The following is a 17,447-nucleotide window of genomic DNA, read 5'->3' on the forward strand; positions in this document are numbered from 1 at the left end:
CCTCATCAGGAATTGTGTTAAACTGAACAGGTTAAGTAGCATAATACAGCAAAAGGCAGAAAAATGCAATCCTCCTTTGTCTTTGTTTATTGTCTGCCTGTTCATGTAAAGAATAACTTTGCAGCCCCGTTCTACACATGTGTGCATTCACACCTGCGGAATACTTCACACCTCAGTGAGGGCTGTTACAGAAAAGTTTCACTCTGAGACCTGGCTTCACAAAATGCCGGTCTCTGAGACTCTGGTCATATCATGGGTGTCGTACAAACAAGCTGCTGGCTCGCAACAGAAATGCGATGGTTTAATCTGTGGAAATCGAGAAAAATGTGAGATTAGCTTTAAGTTTCAGCTTTCAGTTAAGATGGTGACGCTACTATTTTTAGCAGCTGGTCATTGGTTAACCATTATTAGAGTGAGACCAAGCAAAAGTGAAGCTGACACCTCCTGAGCCTCTACACAGAGTTCAGGTCTGAGCTTCCAAATGTGTCTCTTTTCAGGAGTGAGGACGGGAAGATGAACTCTGTAACTGCTGCTGTCTTAGCAGGTGCTTCTACAGCTGGCTTGTAGGAGGCTGAGAGGTTGGAGGGGGGCGTGGAACAGCAGTACAATCTGGCCATCAGGCCCTGGCGGTCCCGAACTGGCCCCGCTCATCACAAATTAAAGAGGCCAGTTGGACCACATCAGCACTTTCTGCTCTATCCAGAGTACCATGCTGATGTTTGGAGGAGGTGCACGTCTCTGTGTGTGTGTGGGTGAAATCCTGACCAGATCGGGGTGGTGAAGACATGTGGCTTCTGGTGTCCTCAAGCAACTTTACTACACACAGTACCTTTGACTAGAGCAGGGGTGTCCAAAGTACGGCGCGTTGGCCCATTTGTGGCCCTTGGATACAACTTTGGCCCGTTTAGCATAGGTGGTTGATGCAGATGGAGATTTTTTATTTTTAAAACAGGGTAAAATTACTACAGATATAATTTTATTACAACAGAAAATGCTAAGTACAGCACAAATTATGTTTTTGTTTTATAACCAAGCTTTTATATTGAGTCGAACCAAGTCTGTCCACAGACTTTTACTGAAATGCTGACTTTGCTGCACCCAAATCTGCTTTTTTTTTGTTTATTTAACAATGAGAATAGCAAACATCTTGAAAGTGAACCAAATTCTGTTTTTGTAACTAAGAATAGATTTGTTCCATTGAGGCCAAAAGAATTGGCCTAAATGTCTGTTCATACAGCTAATGTGCAAAGTCCTTTCAGGTTATGAATGTACGATGAGTCTGGATAGCCTGTGCACATGAGAAAGTTTAAGTTTTTTTTTTAAAAAAGTCAAAGATGACACTTCACCTGTTTCTCCAGGAAGACAACTACTCTACTGATCCACACTAGACTGACTGTCCAGATAGGACACATGTCCTCCAGTGAGAAAGACGGGCTTAATGGGATAACGAGCCTGACTCTGAATGTTGTGTTCTGGTCCTGAAACAAAGCTGGGAAATCTAATGTAGCCATGGATTCCCCTCCTCTGTCATCTATCAAGCTAGCATAACTAAATAAGAACCAACACGATCCAGATGGTTTGGGTTCGTGTGTTGGCGTGTGTGTGTGGGGGGAGGGGGGTGCGTGCCTGTGTGTGCAAATAAACCGGTTTTATATAAATCCCAGAAATGTGTCTTTTTACTATCAAGGAGAGAATAGTTATTGAAAGTCTATGATTTGCAACCTGCTGGATTTACTTAGATTAAAACTTCTTATTCTACTTTGAATAATTAATTGATCATACTTTACTGTTGGATAACTAGGATCCATGTATGTGTGATTGAACTGAAACACTTTTTGTGAAGTGAGAGAAGTGAATTGGTGCAACATAAATAAACTGAATTGAATTGTTGTAAAAACCATTAAATACTGACTGCATAAACAGTATTATTACCCTGTCAAGGAAATAATGTAGTCATTCTAAAGATACAGTTTAACTATCAGTGGCATGTCTGTTAAGCAGCAGTCTGCAGGATAGCTACCAAATTCAAAAACCCAACTAGAAAACCAATCGGCTTGGTCTTCTCCCAGACCAAGTGTTTCTCTGAACAGCAGACCAGTAAAAACATTCTAAGCTTGCTGGATAATTATCAGGTGTTTCTGACAAATATAGGCGTCAAACCCAAAATAATAATACACTGTAGATGTGTACAAATTCTATAGAAGCAGCTAGGGATGCAAACAATAAATTGACTTATGATTAATTGTCGACTAATGGTTTATTTGATTAAATTTAGTTCCAACTAATAACGTCCGCTTAGACATTTCTGTTAGTGTTGCAGTTTGGCCACCATCCAGCAGAGTCACTGCTCATCATAAAGCGAAATCGGCTGATACAGAAACAAAAATGGTGGAGCTATCCCAGAATGAGAAAGAGAAACGGTCCAAACAGAGTCCATTGTGGGATGCAAAATGTATTTGACATGGTTCTGTTTACGATTATAAACACCTGACAAGCTCCTGAAGTTTCACCTTAACGCTCACTTAGCTGAGCTGCAAGGCGGAGCAGCGTCAACTTCTCCACCAAAACTGACTGATATGCTACGAAGACAAGGATGTAATGACAGAAAAGTGGAGGGGATAACTCAGAAAAACTGCAACATGATGGGGGGGGAAAACATGATGCCCATAAGTCCAGTTGATTTTGAGATTCAATTCTGAGTTAAAGCACTTCATGGAGCCACGTTTGAACATTACTCCCAGAGCAATCACAGATATTTCTGTATGAATATCACTCTGTTCACAGGGAAGTTAGAGTTTCACATATTTAATTATTTTCATCTTTTATTTTTGTATTCGGCAACCTAAGAGATTCCTGTTTTGTTATATTTCGTAAAATACGTCTACGCTTAATAATGTAAGAAAACCACAACTTTCTATTTATTCAGTCAGTATTTAATACAACTGACAAAATGTAGCCCTTTATGTTATGGAAAGACGGTCAGCGATCTTGATACAAGAGAAAATGACTGCTTATCAATTAATCGGTTGATCGATAAGCTCGGTCAACTATAGATCAACTCAATCATAATTTGCATCTATAGAAGTGATTGCTCTGGTTAGTCACGTTGGGTTTTCATAACTTAACAAAAATGTCTATGCAGCTGTTTTGGTTAGAAGTATGTTACAACAGATGAAGGTTTTATGACTCTTTATGGAATGTTTTAATGGCACAGATGAAAATGTATGTACAGAAAGCTAATTTCTTATCATTATTTCCCATATTTAGAAGCATATTCCTCTTTTAAGGACCAATGGCAAATGAAGAGAAAGGTAGAAAAAAAGCACTTAAAGAGAGATGGAAAATAATTGAACACCGCCTTGTGCTTAACGCCACGTTTCTGCTCAACGGCTGAGGAATATAGAGCGGTGATAACACTCTAGAGAACACTAGAGGGTTTGAAGTACGGCTCCTACACATACACACACTGCGGTTATTTTCCCCCAGCAAGAAAAATGATTTCCCTCCATGTTGAGATAAAGTGTATTCCTACTCTGAGAGTCTCATTCAGGCGGTTGGACGTATAAAACAACCACCCATATGAACATCTTTCACGGTGTTCTTCTCCTCCTCTAGGTGGACATGATGTTGATCCATCATGGGCCCGGCAGTGGGAACGCTCAGCGGATCAGAGCTGTCAGAGAGGCTGGTCCGTCCTCCACAGTGAAAAGTATACAGACATGCATCAGCTGACGCCACATCAACGTCCTGGATGATGAACCGCCTGGAAACGGGACTTTAATGTTTTAGCTCGTCACTCTGATGGCTGATCAGCACCGAAATCATCCCCAGCTGTGTGACAGACTCTCAGTCTGATGCTGGGTTATGACAGTTTTGGGTTTTTCTTGATAGTTCAGTTTTATTTCGTTGTGGCTTTTTGTTTGTCCAATTTAGTTCGTTTTAATTCGTTTTTAGTGTCTTTGCTAGTTTGTTATCATTGGTAAATATTTAGTTTTAGTTTAGTTTTTATGTTAGCACTACTTTTAGTTTTTCCATGCTTTGGTTAATATTTAGGTTCAGTTATAAAGGCTAATAACGAAGAATATTATATCTATAATTTCAGTATGTTGTAGTTTTACAAACGCATGACATAGGTCCAGATATTTATAGATTTTCCTCATTAATTAGTCTTTTTATTTGTTTCAGTTAACAAAAAGGTTTTCTCAATTTCGGTTTTTGTTAGTTTTAGTTAACTTTAATAACCTTGGTCTGATGTAGTTCCTAGGAGGATGCAGGTTGAGTTGAAAATATTCTACTATAAACTCTAATCCAAAACAGTTTTGTTTTTAAAGTGATGCCATGAGTAAACTGCATCGTTAAGTTTTCGGATGAAGCCGAAAAATTAGTTCTGAGCAGTGTGCTGCAGTATTTGATACACAAATACATCAAGCTTTATTATTATGTCTTTGTTCTGGGTCGTTTGCTGAAGCCAATTAATCTTTTCTAGGATTTTTCCAATAAATATACATAATACGGTGTAAAAAAGACGCATGAAAAGAGGAACTGTTGCAAAAAAACAACAGTGGAGTCAAGATGTAAGAAATGATCATTTATTGGGGGCGGAAAATGTAATTTTATTTGAAAAAAATTACAATTTTGATAAATCTTCATGCTCTGAAGATGAATTTCTAAGATAAATACAACATTTTGGGTCTGGGCGGCATCAATGTATCTTATACAAGCATTTTGAAAGTACATGTGGTAAAATAATACGTTTCTTTTATAATTATAGTTATGGACTATAGTTGTATTTTCTTTTAAAGTTACTTCTAAATATACAAATACATTGAAACAATAATGATAATAATATTTATCCTGCTTATTTGACTGAAGCAGTCAAATAAGCAAATTAACACTAAAGCTGAGCCGTGTCTTTGACTATAGCCTGCTGGGGCTGCACATTAACCACAACTCAGCAGAGACATATTAGCTTTATTTGTCAAAGAATATTTTGCTAGAAATATTATTTAGAAATAAAGACGTCAAACTTCCTCTAAAAGCCGTTGTATGTAAGAGAAACGTCCTCCTGAGGAAAACAGGGCTTTGTATTCACATTAAACAGCTGAATCTTTAAGGAAAACTTCGCTTTTAACAACTTATTTTAATGTACATTTGATTTTTAGTCATCTGCTTATTATTCTGCTTTTAAGCTAAGTTGTTGCTTCAGTATTTAACAAAAGCGACTGGCCTCTTAGCATTGACCTTGTACAAAAGGATGTGTTTTGTTTTTTGTTTTTTTTTTGTTTTTGTTGCATACACTGCGTTAATGTGGGAGATGGAGGGGTGGATCTGGTCCACTAATACGGCACTGAGTGCTACAATCACGGCCATGACAATGTGAAGGTTTACTGAAGCTCTTAGCCAGATGTGTCTGCAGACACTAGGACTGCTTTTACATATTAGCTTTAGTAGAGACGAGGATGGATGTTTTTTTTTTTTTGTTTGTTTTTTTACAGGGGCAGAAGAGGAAACGGTGTGATTTTAAAATCGGCACAAACAACAAGAACAGCGGGAGGGAAGGACAGACGACGGAGCCGCAGCCAACTAAATTCACACATCAGACAAAGTGGTGCACAAAAAGCTGAGGCTGAACGTACAGATCCTGGTTGGTTGGCACACAAAGGCTCTGAAAGTGATCAGTTTTGAGGTCATGCTGCCCCCTATTGGTCACCGAAATATTCTGAGCTTTTGCACCCGAGAACAAAATGTGTTTGTAACAAATGTGGTTCAGACTAAAGGATTAGAAAAGAGAAAGGAAACAGCAGCATGAGCATTTACAGGAAAACAAAATCTTTTTCTTACCTTCATGTTCCCGTCCAAGCGGAAAAAAGGAGACATAGAAAAAAGTGAGAAAGATTTCAGTTATTAAAAAGTCTTTCTTTTTTTTTACTAACAGTGTGATTCAATGGACTTTTTAAAAGCTGAATTACAGATTATCAGAAATCTCTTTTGGGAGTTTTTCAAGGACCAGTTTTATGTGTTTTAGTGCCATTTTATAGCACAGTCAAGTAACCAAGCTACCTTCAGGTTACTTGTCTCTTATCCACCAGTTTTTATGCAGACTTTGTTAACCTTTGTTTATAATCACTTAAACGCTGTAGTTTAAAATGAGCCTGATATAAATGCATTAAGACTTTTTGCAAACTTCTGTTCGGAAGCAACTCCAGCTCCCGTTCTTGGTCTGACTCATCTGAACGAGTCACACCATGAGTCATGTTTCATTGAGTGTTTTTATCATTTGAGCAAATCACGGCTGCTCCTCTGCCTCCTGGAGAAGACGTCCAGAATGACTCAGCCATGTGTTGTTACGGCAACAATGTCTGCTAGAATGGCTCCAGAATTCCTGCATCTCTGCAGGAACCCCGGACCAGACGGCTTCCCTCTCTGCTGCAGTCGGGACAGATGGTCCGCTGCGGTCGGAACCACCTGGAGCTAAACCTGCCCAGGACACACTGCCTCCCCTCACCACCCCCAACAACTCTGCGCCCACTGTGCATCACTGCTGGTTCTTTATAAGTAGGAAATTATTATTTTTTAAGTTTCTAAGCTGATGCTGCTTTAGTTAAAATGCCAGTTAGTGTCTGCAGTTCTAGGCGCCATGTTGAATCCCAGCCATTAAAAAAGGCCCAGGGCTTTTATTTCCAATTGGGAATGCAGCCTATTAATCAACTTACAACTAATTGTTGATTAATGGCTAGTTCAATTAAAATGAGTTCCAATCGATTAAATTATTAACATCCGATTAGACCTTCTTTCAGTGCTGTAGTTTGCCACTGTGCCTCCTGACTGCCTAAAAATACACAAGTGAAAACTGTGAATAAAAAGGTTACGGTCACACCACAAGTTTGGCAGGATTTCAGATATGTAAAACAAAAAGCACATCAATAATTGTTGATATTGACTGATATCAATAATGGTTTCATACTTCACAGAATAGTATGAAACCCTATATTGTGATACGTTTTTCAGCCATATCGTCCAGCCCTACACATATTCTTCGTTTGTTTCAACTTTTATTCAGGAAAAATGTCACGTATTATTAAATGTCAGTTGTACTTGAAATATGCATGAAACCGTCAAGTTTTAAAATTCAATGTTCTAATGTGGTGGAGAGGGATTTCCTGCAGACATTTTATCCCCCCCCCCCCCAACAAAAATATGGAAAAAAGACATCAGGAGCCAAATTTCAAAAGTAATATAAAACACTTTGGCAGCGGCAAAAAAAAAAAAAAAAGGAAAGGAAAAAAAAGAGCTAATCCTCTGCCAGCCAGGAAGCATTTGTCCTGTTTGAGCCAACAGAGGGCGAGCTAAAGGGAGCCACACCACCTGCTGGCCGAGGCGCATACAGAAAGCGTTAATTTAATAATAAATAGGGACGAGGAAGCATGATTTAACTTTGAATTGATTGTCAGGAATGTCCTCACAGAATAGTGTGAAAACTAGGGTGAATAAAAGTGAAAAGAAGACATTTAAACTAAAAACAGCCCAGGGAGAGCACGAGTTAAAGATTTCAGCTGTAAACGTTTGTGGGGGTTTTTAAACATCGGTGAAATCTGAGTGTTATTAATACGGTTTACCTCGGTAACCATGGTGAAACGTTCTCCAAGCCTTTCTCTGTTGCAGCTGGGACGTGATAAGCCTTCAGTTGTTGGACCGTATAGTATTTCATCAGTGCTACCTGTACCGGCGTGGCTCCTCGTTTCTGACAGATGGATATTTTTGGTCTGATCGCTGCCGCCGTCAGACATGGAGGCATATTGCTCCACTGCCAAGGTCATTATGAAGATGAGAACTTGCAAAACATGGACGTCGGGGCCTAAATTACCACTTGCACCATCCAGGCTGATAAAGAATCAGGTCGGACGGAGAGAACGTGGCCGACAGCTGAAAACAAGTCACAGATTATCCCAGAATATTTTACCCTCATCTCCAGCACCTTTCTTAATTATCATAATCCATATTAACATATGATTAGGAGGAATTTCACCAAAAATTCTTTATTTTCTGAAGAATTTTTTTCTTCAAATTTTTATTTTGGTAAATAAACTTACCATTATTTAAAAGGTAGATTTTGCCATTTAAATAATAATGTTGAATGAAATCATATTTCTAGCACATTGGTCAAAGCAGCTTTTGCAAATTATTGTTGACAAAGTAAGTCTGATCAAATGGTTTCTTTTACACTTCAACCATTCGAAAGAAAAAGTTTTGTTGCAGTTTATTTTTACATGTTTGACCAACATAGTCAACCTATTGTTTTTGTCAGTGTCGGCTCGTTTTCCATTGGCTCTTCAACTCCTAATTGAACTGACTGGACAAATTAAAGTTGTTTTTACATGTTTGACCAAGCCTATGAAGCTATTGGTGTATTTAAGAATGCTGTTCAGGTGTAGAGCTGGCAAATAAATTTGTAATTCAATACATTTATATCTGTGTTAAAACGTTTTTTAAAAAGTTTTAAGTCAATCCAGAGTTGTTTTTCTGAATTGGATTGGTATTGGCTGATTCCTCACTTCAGATATCGATATTGGTACCGGAAGTGAAAAACGTGGATAGGCGCACCACTACCTCAGTCAAGATTATTTAGCTTCAAATTAAACAAATGTTAGTGTACCTTTAAACTGAAGGTAAAACCATATTTAAGGTCTGTGACCGATGGAAGCTGCCTCTTCCTCCCTCCATGGGATACGTAAGAGCCTCCAGGCAGCCTGCAGCAGCTGAGGCAACGGCGACATCCAGTATTCACTGCATGTAAAGCACCGTATAACACTATGACAGTACTGTGCACCATCAGCTCTCACTCAAATCATATTTTAACCAGACTTCAGTTCAACCAAAAAAAGTGTCAGCTCAGCCATTATGGGCTGCTTGATGCTGGAATCAGAATAATCAGGACATGAGGAGGAAAATAAACCAGGAGGATCTAATCGCCTCGGCTGATCCTCTACCGCAGCCTGTGTTCCTTCTGGTAACCTGCAGATTAAACACAACTGCTCGGGCGAACCCGGGTCTGGGCCTCCAGTCGACCGGATCCGTGCGCCTCCCTGGAATGGAGCAGCTTCTCAGAATAGCCAATGGTAGATGCCTCTGCTCTGGGTTATTTGCAGCCCAAGGGCAAAAGAATCCGCCATCCTGCAGCGCCGCTGCTGCTGCTGCTCCACAGACCGTCAGCTAAGAACTAAATCTTTAAAATGGCAGAATTATGTATTTTCCAGGCACACAGTGCCATTTTATAGCACATTCACACAACTGTGTTATCTTCAGCTGTTATAGAAATGCTCTGTCAAATATGACTTCAAAGATATGATTTGTAATTCAACAAGGCCCAACAAATTGGGCCTCTGTCTCTTTAAGAAACTGCTGCTCTTTCTGAAACTCCGCCTTCAGAAAGTCATTACAACATGGCTCCTCTATTAACCACTAACGTTTTTACTAGATCCTATAACGAGCTCAGCAGATGTGCATTTTCACTAAGTGTTTGCTAGTTGCTGCTGGCTAGTGTGAAGGAGCCGAGTGGGGCAGCAGTGGGGAGGGCTGCACCATGAGGCCAAAGTTCGGAAACTTGAAAACTGCTGCTCAAAGGAGGAGCTTCGACTTTGAAGGCGGAGCTATGTCCCACCACTCATTTTGCACGGCTGAATGGTTGCCGTGGGAGATTAAAGAATTTCTTAAACATCCATGAAACAATCAAAGCAACACTCCAGGTATGTTTTTGATGAGGGAATAACGTTATACAAAAGGCGCCCTTTAAAAAACATGCTGCACAATGATCCTCCAACTACTTCCTGTCGTGTTCTTCATGGTTTGTGCCAGTGATAACATGTAAATCATGTGGCTCGTGTGATATGGAAAAAGTGTTTCCATTAATGTTTTGCGAAATAAAGCAAAACGCCAAAAAAAAAAAAAAAAAAAATCATTCTAGCGCCAAGTCTATTTATAAACATTTTTTTTCCTCTTCTAAATAATAAAATCTTTAAAGCACATAAAGCATGGCTGGCTTTAGGAAGGAGCTGAATCCCTAGGGTTCTAGATCAGCCTTTTTTTTCATAAGGTTTCAGAATATTTCATCTCTTCAATCGTCCCTTATCTGCAAAGGAAAGATGCTGAAGCTTCAAGTCAGCTTAAACTTTCAGTAATGATGAGGATGATCCACGTCTATTATTTCTAATCACTGCTGACATCTCCATCATGTACTTTATGCATGTTTGAAACATGTTAATATGAACTTCTCACATCAAGCAGTTCATCATCTGGTCTAAACACTTCACAGCTTCATCCAGACTTCCTTCCAGCGCATTGCAATGCCTTGCATCACATACGGAGGTCAGGGAAGAAAGAATAAAAACTTGGAAAGACTAATTAGCTTTTCACTCTGTCATGCTCATCATTATGCATTTGGCTATGTGTAAACTAAACAGAACTAGTTAAAAGGCCTGGTTGTTTGTGGAGCAGCAGGATGCCCGCAGGCCAGCTTTGGGTTCTGTACCCTCGGGTCCACAGAGAGCGGTGACGGTAAACGCAGCTGCTCCTTCATGCCACGCTGCTTAATATACACGTCTGCAGATTAAAAACTCTAAACCAGGCAGAGACAGCAGCGAGACTGAAGGCTTTCAGAAATGCACCTATAAGGTTAACTATAGTAATCAGGGCATGTTAAAAGGCCCGTGTTGATGCTTTATACTTTATTTTCTGATCAATGGAGGTGCAAAATTTACAAATCTCTGGTAAATAAGTCTAAAAAATAACATAATTTTGAAAGTTATCCAGTAAATACTATTAATGGTAAATAAATGGAATTCATATGTAACTTCTTCAAGGGGCAGTATTATATATTTTCCAGGCACATAGTGCTATTTTATAGCACAATCAAGAAACTATGTTACTTTCAGTTGTTATAAAAATGCTGTATATTTATCAAATAGGACGCAAGAGAAATTTGCTCTGCGAGATGGAAGTTCAGACGTTTGGAAACTGCAGCTCTGAGGAGGAGCTACATCTGACGCGCCCTCCTTATGCCTCCCTACAGACTTTACATGTAAACCGGACGCACCTGAGGCATTAAATGCTAGGTGTAGAGCAAAATGTTAAGTCTCTGCATTGAAAGTATTGGACGCGTTTTGAACACGAGTAACGCATTTGGTGTGAAGGCACCACTATAGAAAACAAAACATCGTTCCTCATTCTGACAGGAGAAATGAGGGAAAGATGGACGAAGCTGAATAAATGCTTATAAAGACCTGAAACCTGGGCGGAGCTTCAGTTTCCAGCCGGAGAACGACCTTAAATATGACACCAGAGCAACAGTGGGATGGGTTAGATCAAACCACGTTGGTGTGAGAGAAATGCCCAGGTCACAGGTCAGCAACTGCACTCTGCAGCTCCAACGCAGCTGAATCAGACGGCTGAGTGACCTCCTTGGCCTGTCAGCCAGTTTGACCAAAGCCTGGTCATCAACCATCCATCTGATCCAGGTGGAGGTCTGGAGCTGCTGAACTCTCTCTTGAAGGGAACCGGACACTGAGAGGAAGCGGCTAAAGAAAGCTCCAGCACACCCACAACACCTGCTCACATGGCAGATGCATTCTGCTGATGGCTCTAGATGCAGACATAGCTGCAGAGGGCACGTCCAGATTGCCTTACCCGACAGGCCTGTAGCTCAGGGAGCAGAGGCGTGATAAAGTGGCACCACCAGTCATTAAGGATCTATATCGTGGCAGCCATTTCCTTCAACAGCTGGAGCTACATTCCTGTTTCCGGAAGTTCAGACATAGAGTAAATTCTCTCTGTAGCTCTTTAACCTGGAGAAGAGGGCCTCTGTTTTAATGAACGGCTGGTTTGAATCATAAAATCCAAGTCTTAGATGACTTAACCTCAAATTAGATCACTTGAAAAAAGCTTCAGGATTTTAGATTATAGTTTAGCTAAGATAAAAGTTTAAGATGAAAAATAATATATTTCTAAACCAAATGTGATAAATGTAGAAGCTCTATGTTCATAAAATCAAAAGTTTGAGATATTTTACAAATACACAAGTTTGTATTTGATGATGGACAGAATTTTAAACTGTTTGTTTGATGGGTCAGTAGGATGTCCAGGGTTTCCTCTACGTGTAATTGATTGTAGCGCACAGCGCTGGCTAAATAAAAGACGCCACAAACTTCAGAATGAATTTTTCTTGGGCTTTTTCACATTAAAGCCATGTAAAGCATTTTACTTACATAGTCAATATTTATTAAATTATACTAACCCTATTGAGAGTTTGAAATAAAGTTAAGTAACGTGAAACATTAAAATTTACTTATTTCAAAAAAGCAACACCGCTGGCTCCTGCCTGCCTGTCTGGCTGTGAAGCTGGCTACTGTGCACTGCGCTGGTTTCAGGTGTGAAGAAAAACTAGAGACGACAGTCAGAAGGGTAAGTTGGATGCATTTTCAGTGCAAGCTTGTGAAAACAAACCTTAAGTTAATGCTTGTTGCATTGAATGACAGTAACGCTGTTTATTAATATAGTTTGGTCGTCATGTGTAATGTTTCAGATGGATTTTGAAGGTTCTGAAACCCTGATGTTGACTCTCCAAACTGTAAAACTGACTAAATACTTCTGGATATGTTTTGTTGTGTAAATACCAAGAGTGGAAGACATGATTAGCAAACCATCTTAATAGCAGGAGTCTAAGCTAAGCCAATCGTTGCTTTAAGCTGTTACTCTGAGTTTGTGTTTAATGACTGAAAGTTTTTTTTCCTGCCTTTTTAATGACAAAAGACAAACAAATACATAAAAAGAAAAAGGAGAACTGCTGAAGTAAATATGTTGCATCAGAACTAATGAAGCACTGAAACGAAAGGACGAAGATTAAAACTGTGTTTTGGTATCAGCCATTTGTTCTCAAGATTTGATTTCAGACTAATTTAGTTAAATTATACCAGAGGGAGCCATTGGAAGTTCCCTGTGAAGCTATTTATTGACAGCTACCACATACACAGCAGAGGCCACAGAGCAGACCAGGGCCAGGACCTCCATGAACCGCCATGACTTAGTTTACCCCACAACATGCACAGAGCAAACTCTTACTTTGACTGGACGCCTGGTCATTCAGCTGAGTTTGGTTTCAGCCGGAGACTACACCCAGTCTGCATGGCTGTTCTGTCATCACAGAGTGAAACTCTGCCCATTTACCAGCATTCACATGCTGACTAAAATAGAAAAGTCTGAGAGTGAGTTATGTTTGAATGTTTGAATATGGATTAACTGGCTCCTTTGGGATCAGAAGTACAACTAATGGAGAGAGGGTGTAGTAGGAAATGCACAAAAATAAAATAATTGTGTCAATAAACCGAATTACATGTGAGGTTTCTCTCTATACTTAATGAAAATGATTAACTGTCAGGAGAACTGAACAGATATGCAATGGTAAGTTACATGAGGATGAACCAGGTCACTTACTGGTTGACCAAAAGGAAATGGAAACGGGTCAGGAGGACCAAAAGGCAACATGGCGGCTAAAACATGGAGGAATCGATGCTTTTCTCTCATTAGCTGCAATTACACTACAAAATGGACGAAAAGCTTTGTCAACATTCCGCTAATATCAAAAAACAATTTCGCAATTGCTACATTTTCATGAAATAAGTTTGTTCACGCAATAAGTCATGAGAAAACTCACTGCGCAATGATCCTCCAACTACTTCCTGTCTTCTTCTTCGTGGTTTGCGCCAGCGGCAGTTTCCGGTTGTTGATCATGTAATAAGTGCTTCCATTGCAGTGTTGCAAAACAAGCCAATTTCAAGATAACCAAAACTTTTTTTTAATCGAAAAAGGGTTTTTTAATCAAACAACTATTTTTTTCTAAAACTGGCAGGTTTCTATTAAGCAAATTTATTTTCAAAATGTCAAATTGCGCAAGTATATGATCAATGGAAACGCAGCCAGTGACACAAACACATAGAAACAACTTTTGCTTTATATGAATTTCTGTTGTGTGGACTTAAAGCCATTTTGATCCGTGTGTGCCGAGGCTACTAACCATCAGGGTAGTTCGATCATCAGCCGGACTTTTGCTGAATAATGAGAAAATAATGGCAACTATGATTACCTCAGTTTTGTTCTGAACTTCCTACTTTGTCACAACGTTCCCGTCATTTATGGTAAGTCTAAGCATCTCAGCCCCATATCTACTACTGACACGTAAAATATGCACGCATCTTGCAGAAATTATTATGACTGCTTTTAACCTAATCTCGATCCTTTATAATTATATCGTTCTTTTTTTTTACCCTGATATTTTCCACAGTTGTGTTCAAAGATTTGTCACAAATTAAAAAGTTATATTGATTGCGCACATGTTTGTTCTTGAAGAAGAAAGAATAAAACTAGGAATGGGAGTTAGTTTCATCCACGAAGCAATTTCTAGAGTTGAGCAGTCTGACTAATGAGTCAGACTGCTCTCATTATTTCACTGATAAAGCACACGGGGCGGAGGGAATGTAGAGGTCCTCCAGCAGCAGTAAACAAACTAGGATCTTAAAATGGAAACAGCAGCTCAGGTGTAAAGTTGCAACTCTCGATGTCTTTGACGCATTCAGGACTTGAGACCTTAACATCGAATGGAAAAAAAATATATATAGCTAACTATAGATCTGTCTGGCAACTGAAACAACTTAATCAAATATGCAGTCAAATGTTCTGAAATATGTAAATTGGTAAAATTAATATATAGTTTCATATCACTCAGCGTCACATGCAGCAGACGCACACATTATAACCAGTTTTTACATCAGACGGGCGTCTTGTGACATCTCTATGAATCACTGTGCATTGATCTAGATGAACATCAAGCTGACTGAATTCAGCAGGAATGTTAAAGTAGACTAAAATAGGCCCAGTCCTTTCTGCTACATGGTCGTCATCAGCTGGGGGCGGAGCCACAGAGAGCAAACCGTAAATGGGAAACGGAAACAACGGACAAAAGGACAAATCTATGCCCTACCACATTCAGCACCATAATCCTGATACAAATCAAGCTGCTGTTCACATCCTATTTATTTAAAAATTATGAATTGTAACTAGAACTAAAATACTTTGGTAGTTTTGTGTCAAATTTAGCAAAAATGTTTGTCAGATAAGTATTTAGCAATCCCTGTGAGCAAAAGAGGTAATTATTTTTTGCTAAGATGTGGTCAAGAGAATGTGTTGAATAGAGTTCAGCAGATTTATGTAGTTATTCAGCAAATCAGTGGTTATTTAACAGTTATATGCAGTTTTTCACAGTTATTCAGCAAACATCTGCAGTTGTTCAGTATTATTCAGCAGATCTCTGTAGTTCTTAACCGTGTGGTTATTCGGCAGACATTTTGAGTCTGACTGTGAGTGAGCTCTAGCCTCTGCAGTGATCTCTGATATTTCAGGATCAGTGATTAAACTGAAACCAAAGTGCATTCCTCTCTGGTGACGGACGCCACTCACCCGTCTGCGACAGAACGGTAAACCTTGCGCGATGATGTTGATGCTAAAGATCTTGAGTACTTTCTGGGGCGGTAACGATTTGGAGGCGATGTCCTTGGGGTCTGGCAGGTCCAGGGCCTGGCTCTCCTGCGGGACACGTATGGCCTTCTCCTTCTCAGAGGCAGCATTTGGCATTTTTGCCCGAGCACCCGACGACGAGAAACGGGGAATGGGGCAATGCCGCAGCATTGCAGAAAAAAAATGCAAGCCTTCTAGTGGATCATGTCCCAGAAGGAAACGGAAGAAGCTCTAAAACCTTTTCCAGCTCCTCTTGGTATCTTCCAGATATCTCAACGCGGCGCTTGTTGAGCTTCGACCAGATCAGTAACTCGTCCGGCCGTCTGCCTGGCAGTCTTTAAAGTAGTCTGTGAGGTCAGAGTGTCAGCTTAGCGAGGCGCAGCAGCTGATGTCAGAGTCTGAAAAGAGGATGGGCCCCGTCAGACCCAGCTCTCGTGACCCCTGGGTGCTGGAATGTGCACCAGGACTCGTCTGACACAGCACACGTGTGATCAGGGCGATTCCTCACCGGGGTCGTTCTGTCACCACTCTGACCCCTTCAACCTGGAGACCCGAGTCACTGGATATCACAGCGGTTCAGTTCCTAAATAGACAGCAGACAACAAACCCTCATCTGAACCTCACAAGTCAGCCGGAGAGAAGACGTTAGGGTTTTGTTAGACGCTCAGGATCTCTGTGGAAAGGTGCTGAGGAAGGCTGGTCAGGCTTCAGCAGCAGATATCAATAGTTCAAGGTTATTCTGACCAACACGGGCACCTGAGCAAGAACGCCCGTCATTTAAAGCTGCAGAAGAACGTCACACTAAAACACAAAGAAAAGCACGACTTCTTCCTCACTCAGTCTGAACACAAGAACTTTACTGGTAAAAATATTAACAAATGAAGCGGTTTACTGGGGAGAAGTGGAGCAGAAGGACAGTGGTGTTGTACTTTACGGTCAGTATGCAGCACAGGTAACCAGAGACTGAAACTTTCTTCTGCTTTCACACTATTCCCTGCTGTAACTCAATTATCCAAAATATGCTGACAGACTCTTGTGCACCACTTGAGTTCTCGCGCATGGTCGTTGAACCATTTTCTTCACATTTTAGTTTGAAATGAGTTGATGAGTTGAAATGACAGATGATGATGCTTCCAGCCAGTAGAATCAAAAACCAGCATGTGAGGAATCAATTTAAGACCATAGTCCTGCTTTTAACATTCCAGTTTCTAATTCCAGATAAGATGTGTCAGTGCTACTGAAATTTCTCAAGATTGATTGACTTTACACTGCAGGACACGATAAATTCACCTCCAGAAGCAGGTGAAATAAGCTCCAGAGTTTTAAGAGGAAAGTGAAGGTAAGAAAACACTTGAGTTGTACTCAAAGTCAAGAAAATAAAGTCCTAACCTTTAACTACAACCATGCCATGAAGGACAATGCAAACTGTATTTATTACAGTGTTTAATACAAAGCAAAGCTTTTTATTTTATCAGTAAAACCAATAACATGGATCTAGCGACAAAAATAAAACTCAATAAAATTCACAAAAATCTAACGAACCAATGTCGCCCTCTGGTGTCAAATACCATCATAACACCACCCCACTGCAGACACTAACCAAATTTCTCTTTTTTTAGACATATTTCTATCAACCGAACAAATAAAAGTAATAAATATTATGTGGAAAACCAAAGATACATATTAAGGAATAAAAAAACTGAGAGAAGTTGGGAAGACAGAAACACTCCGCAAGTTGCTTGTGAGGCCAGAAAGGTTGAGTTTGATATTTTCCTGCATTCTCCCACGTACTAGTGGGCAGCAGGGGGTGCACGTTCAGTATGGGGGGTTGTTTATTGTTAAATCAATTTTCTAAATTTAACATTTTTAATTTTAAAAATATATATATT

At 39.9% G+C, this 17,447-nt stretch overlaps 1 protein-coding gene across 3 annotated transcripts in view; it reads right to left on the bottom strand.

Moving 5' to 3' along the window:
• Window positions 1–17,447, bottom strand: part of fbxw7 (F-box and WD repeat domain containing 7) — a 102,736-nt gene that overhangs the window by 50,375 nt on the left and 34,914 nt on the right. The window contains exon 1 of one of the 3 annotated variants that reach the window (XM_032562424.1): window positions 15,502–15,876. The exons of the other annotated variants lie outside the window; for them this stretch is intronic. Coding sequence (XP_032418315.1) covers window positions 15,502–15,729 — 228 coding nt within the window. The 5' untranslated portion in view covers window positions 15,730–15,876. Of the gene's footprint in view, window positions 1–15,501; window positions 15,877–17,447 lie in introns of those variants that run through there. 3 annotated transcript variants of the gene reach the window in all.

Source organism: Xiphophorus hellerii, chromosome 5 (assembly GCF_003331165.1).
Source record: "Xiphophorus hellerii strain 12219 chromosome 5, Xiphophorus_hellerii-4.1, whole genome shotgun sequence".
In the NCBI taxonomy this organism is placed as follows: domain Eukaryota; kingdom Metazoa; phylum Chordata; class Actinopteri; order Cyprinodontiformes; family Poeciliidae; genus Xiphophorus; species Xiphophorus hellerii.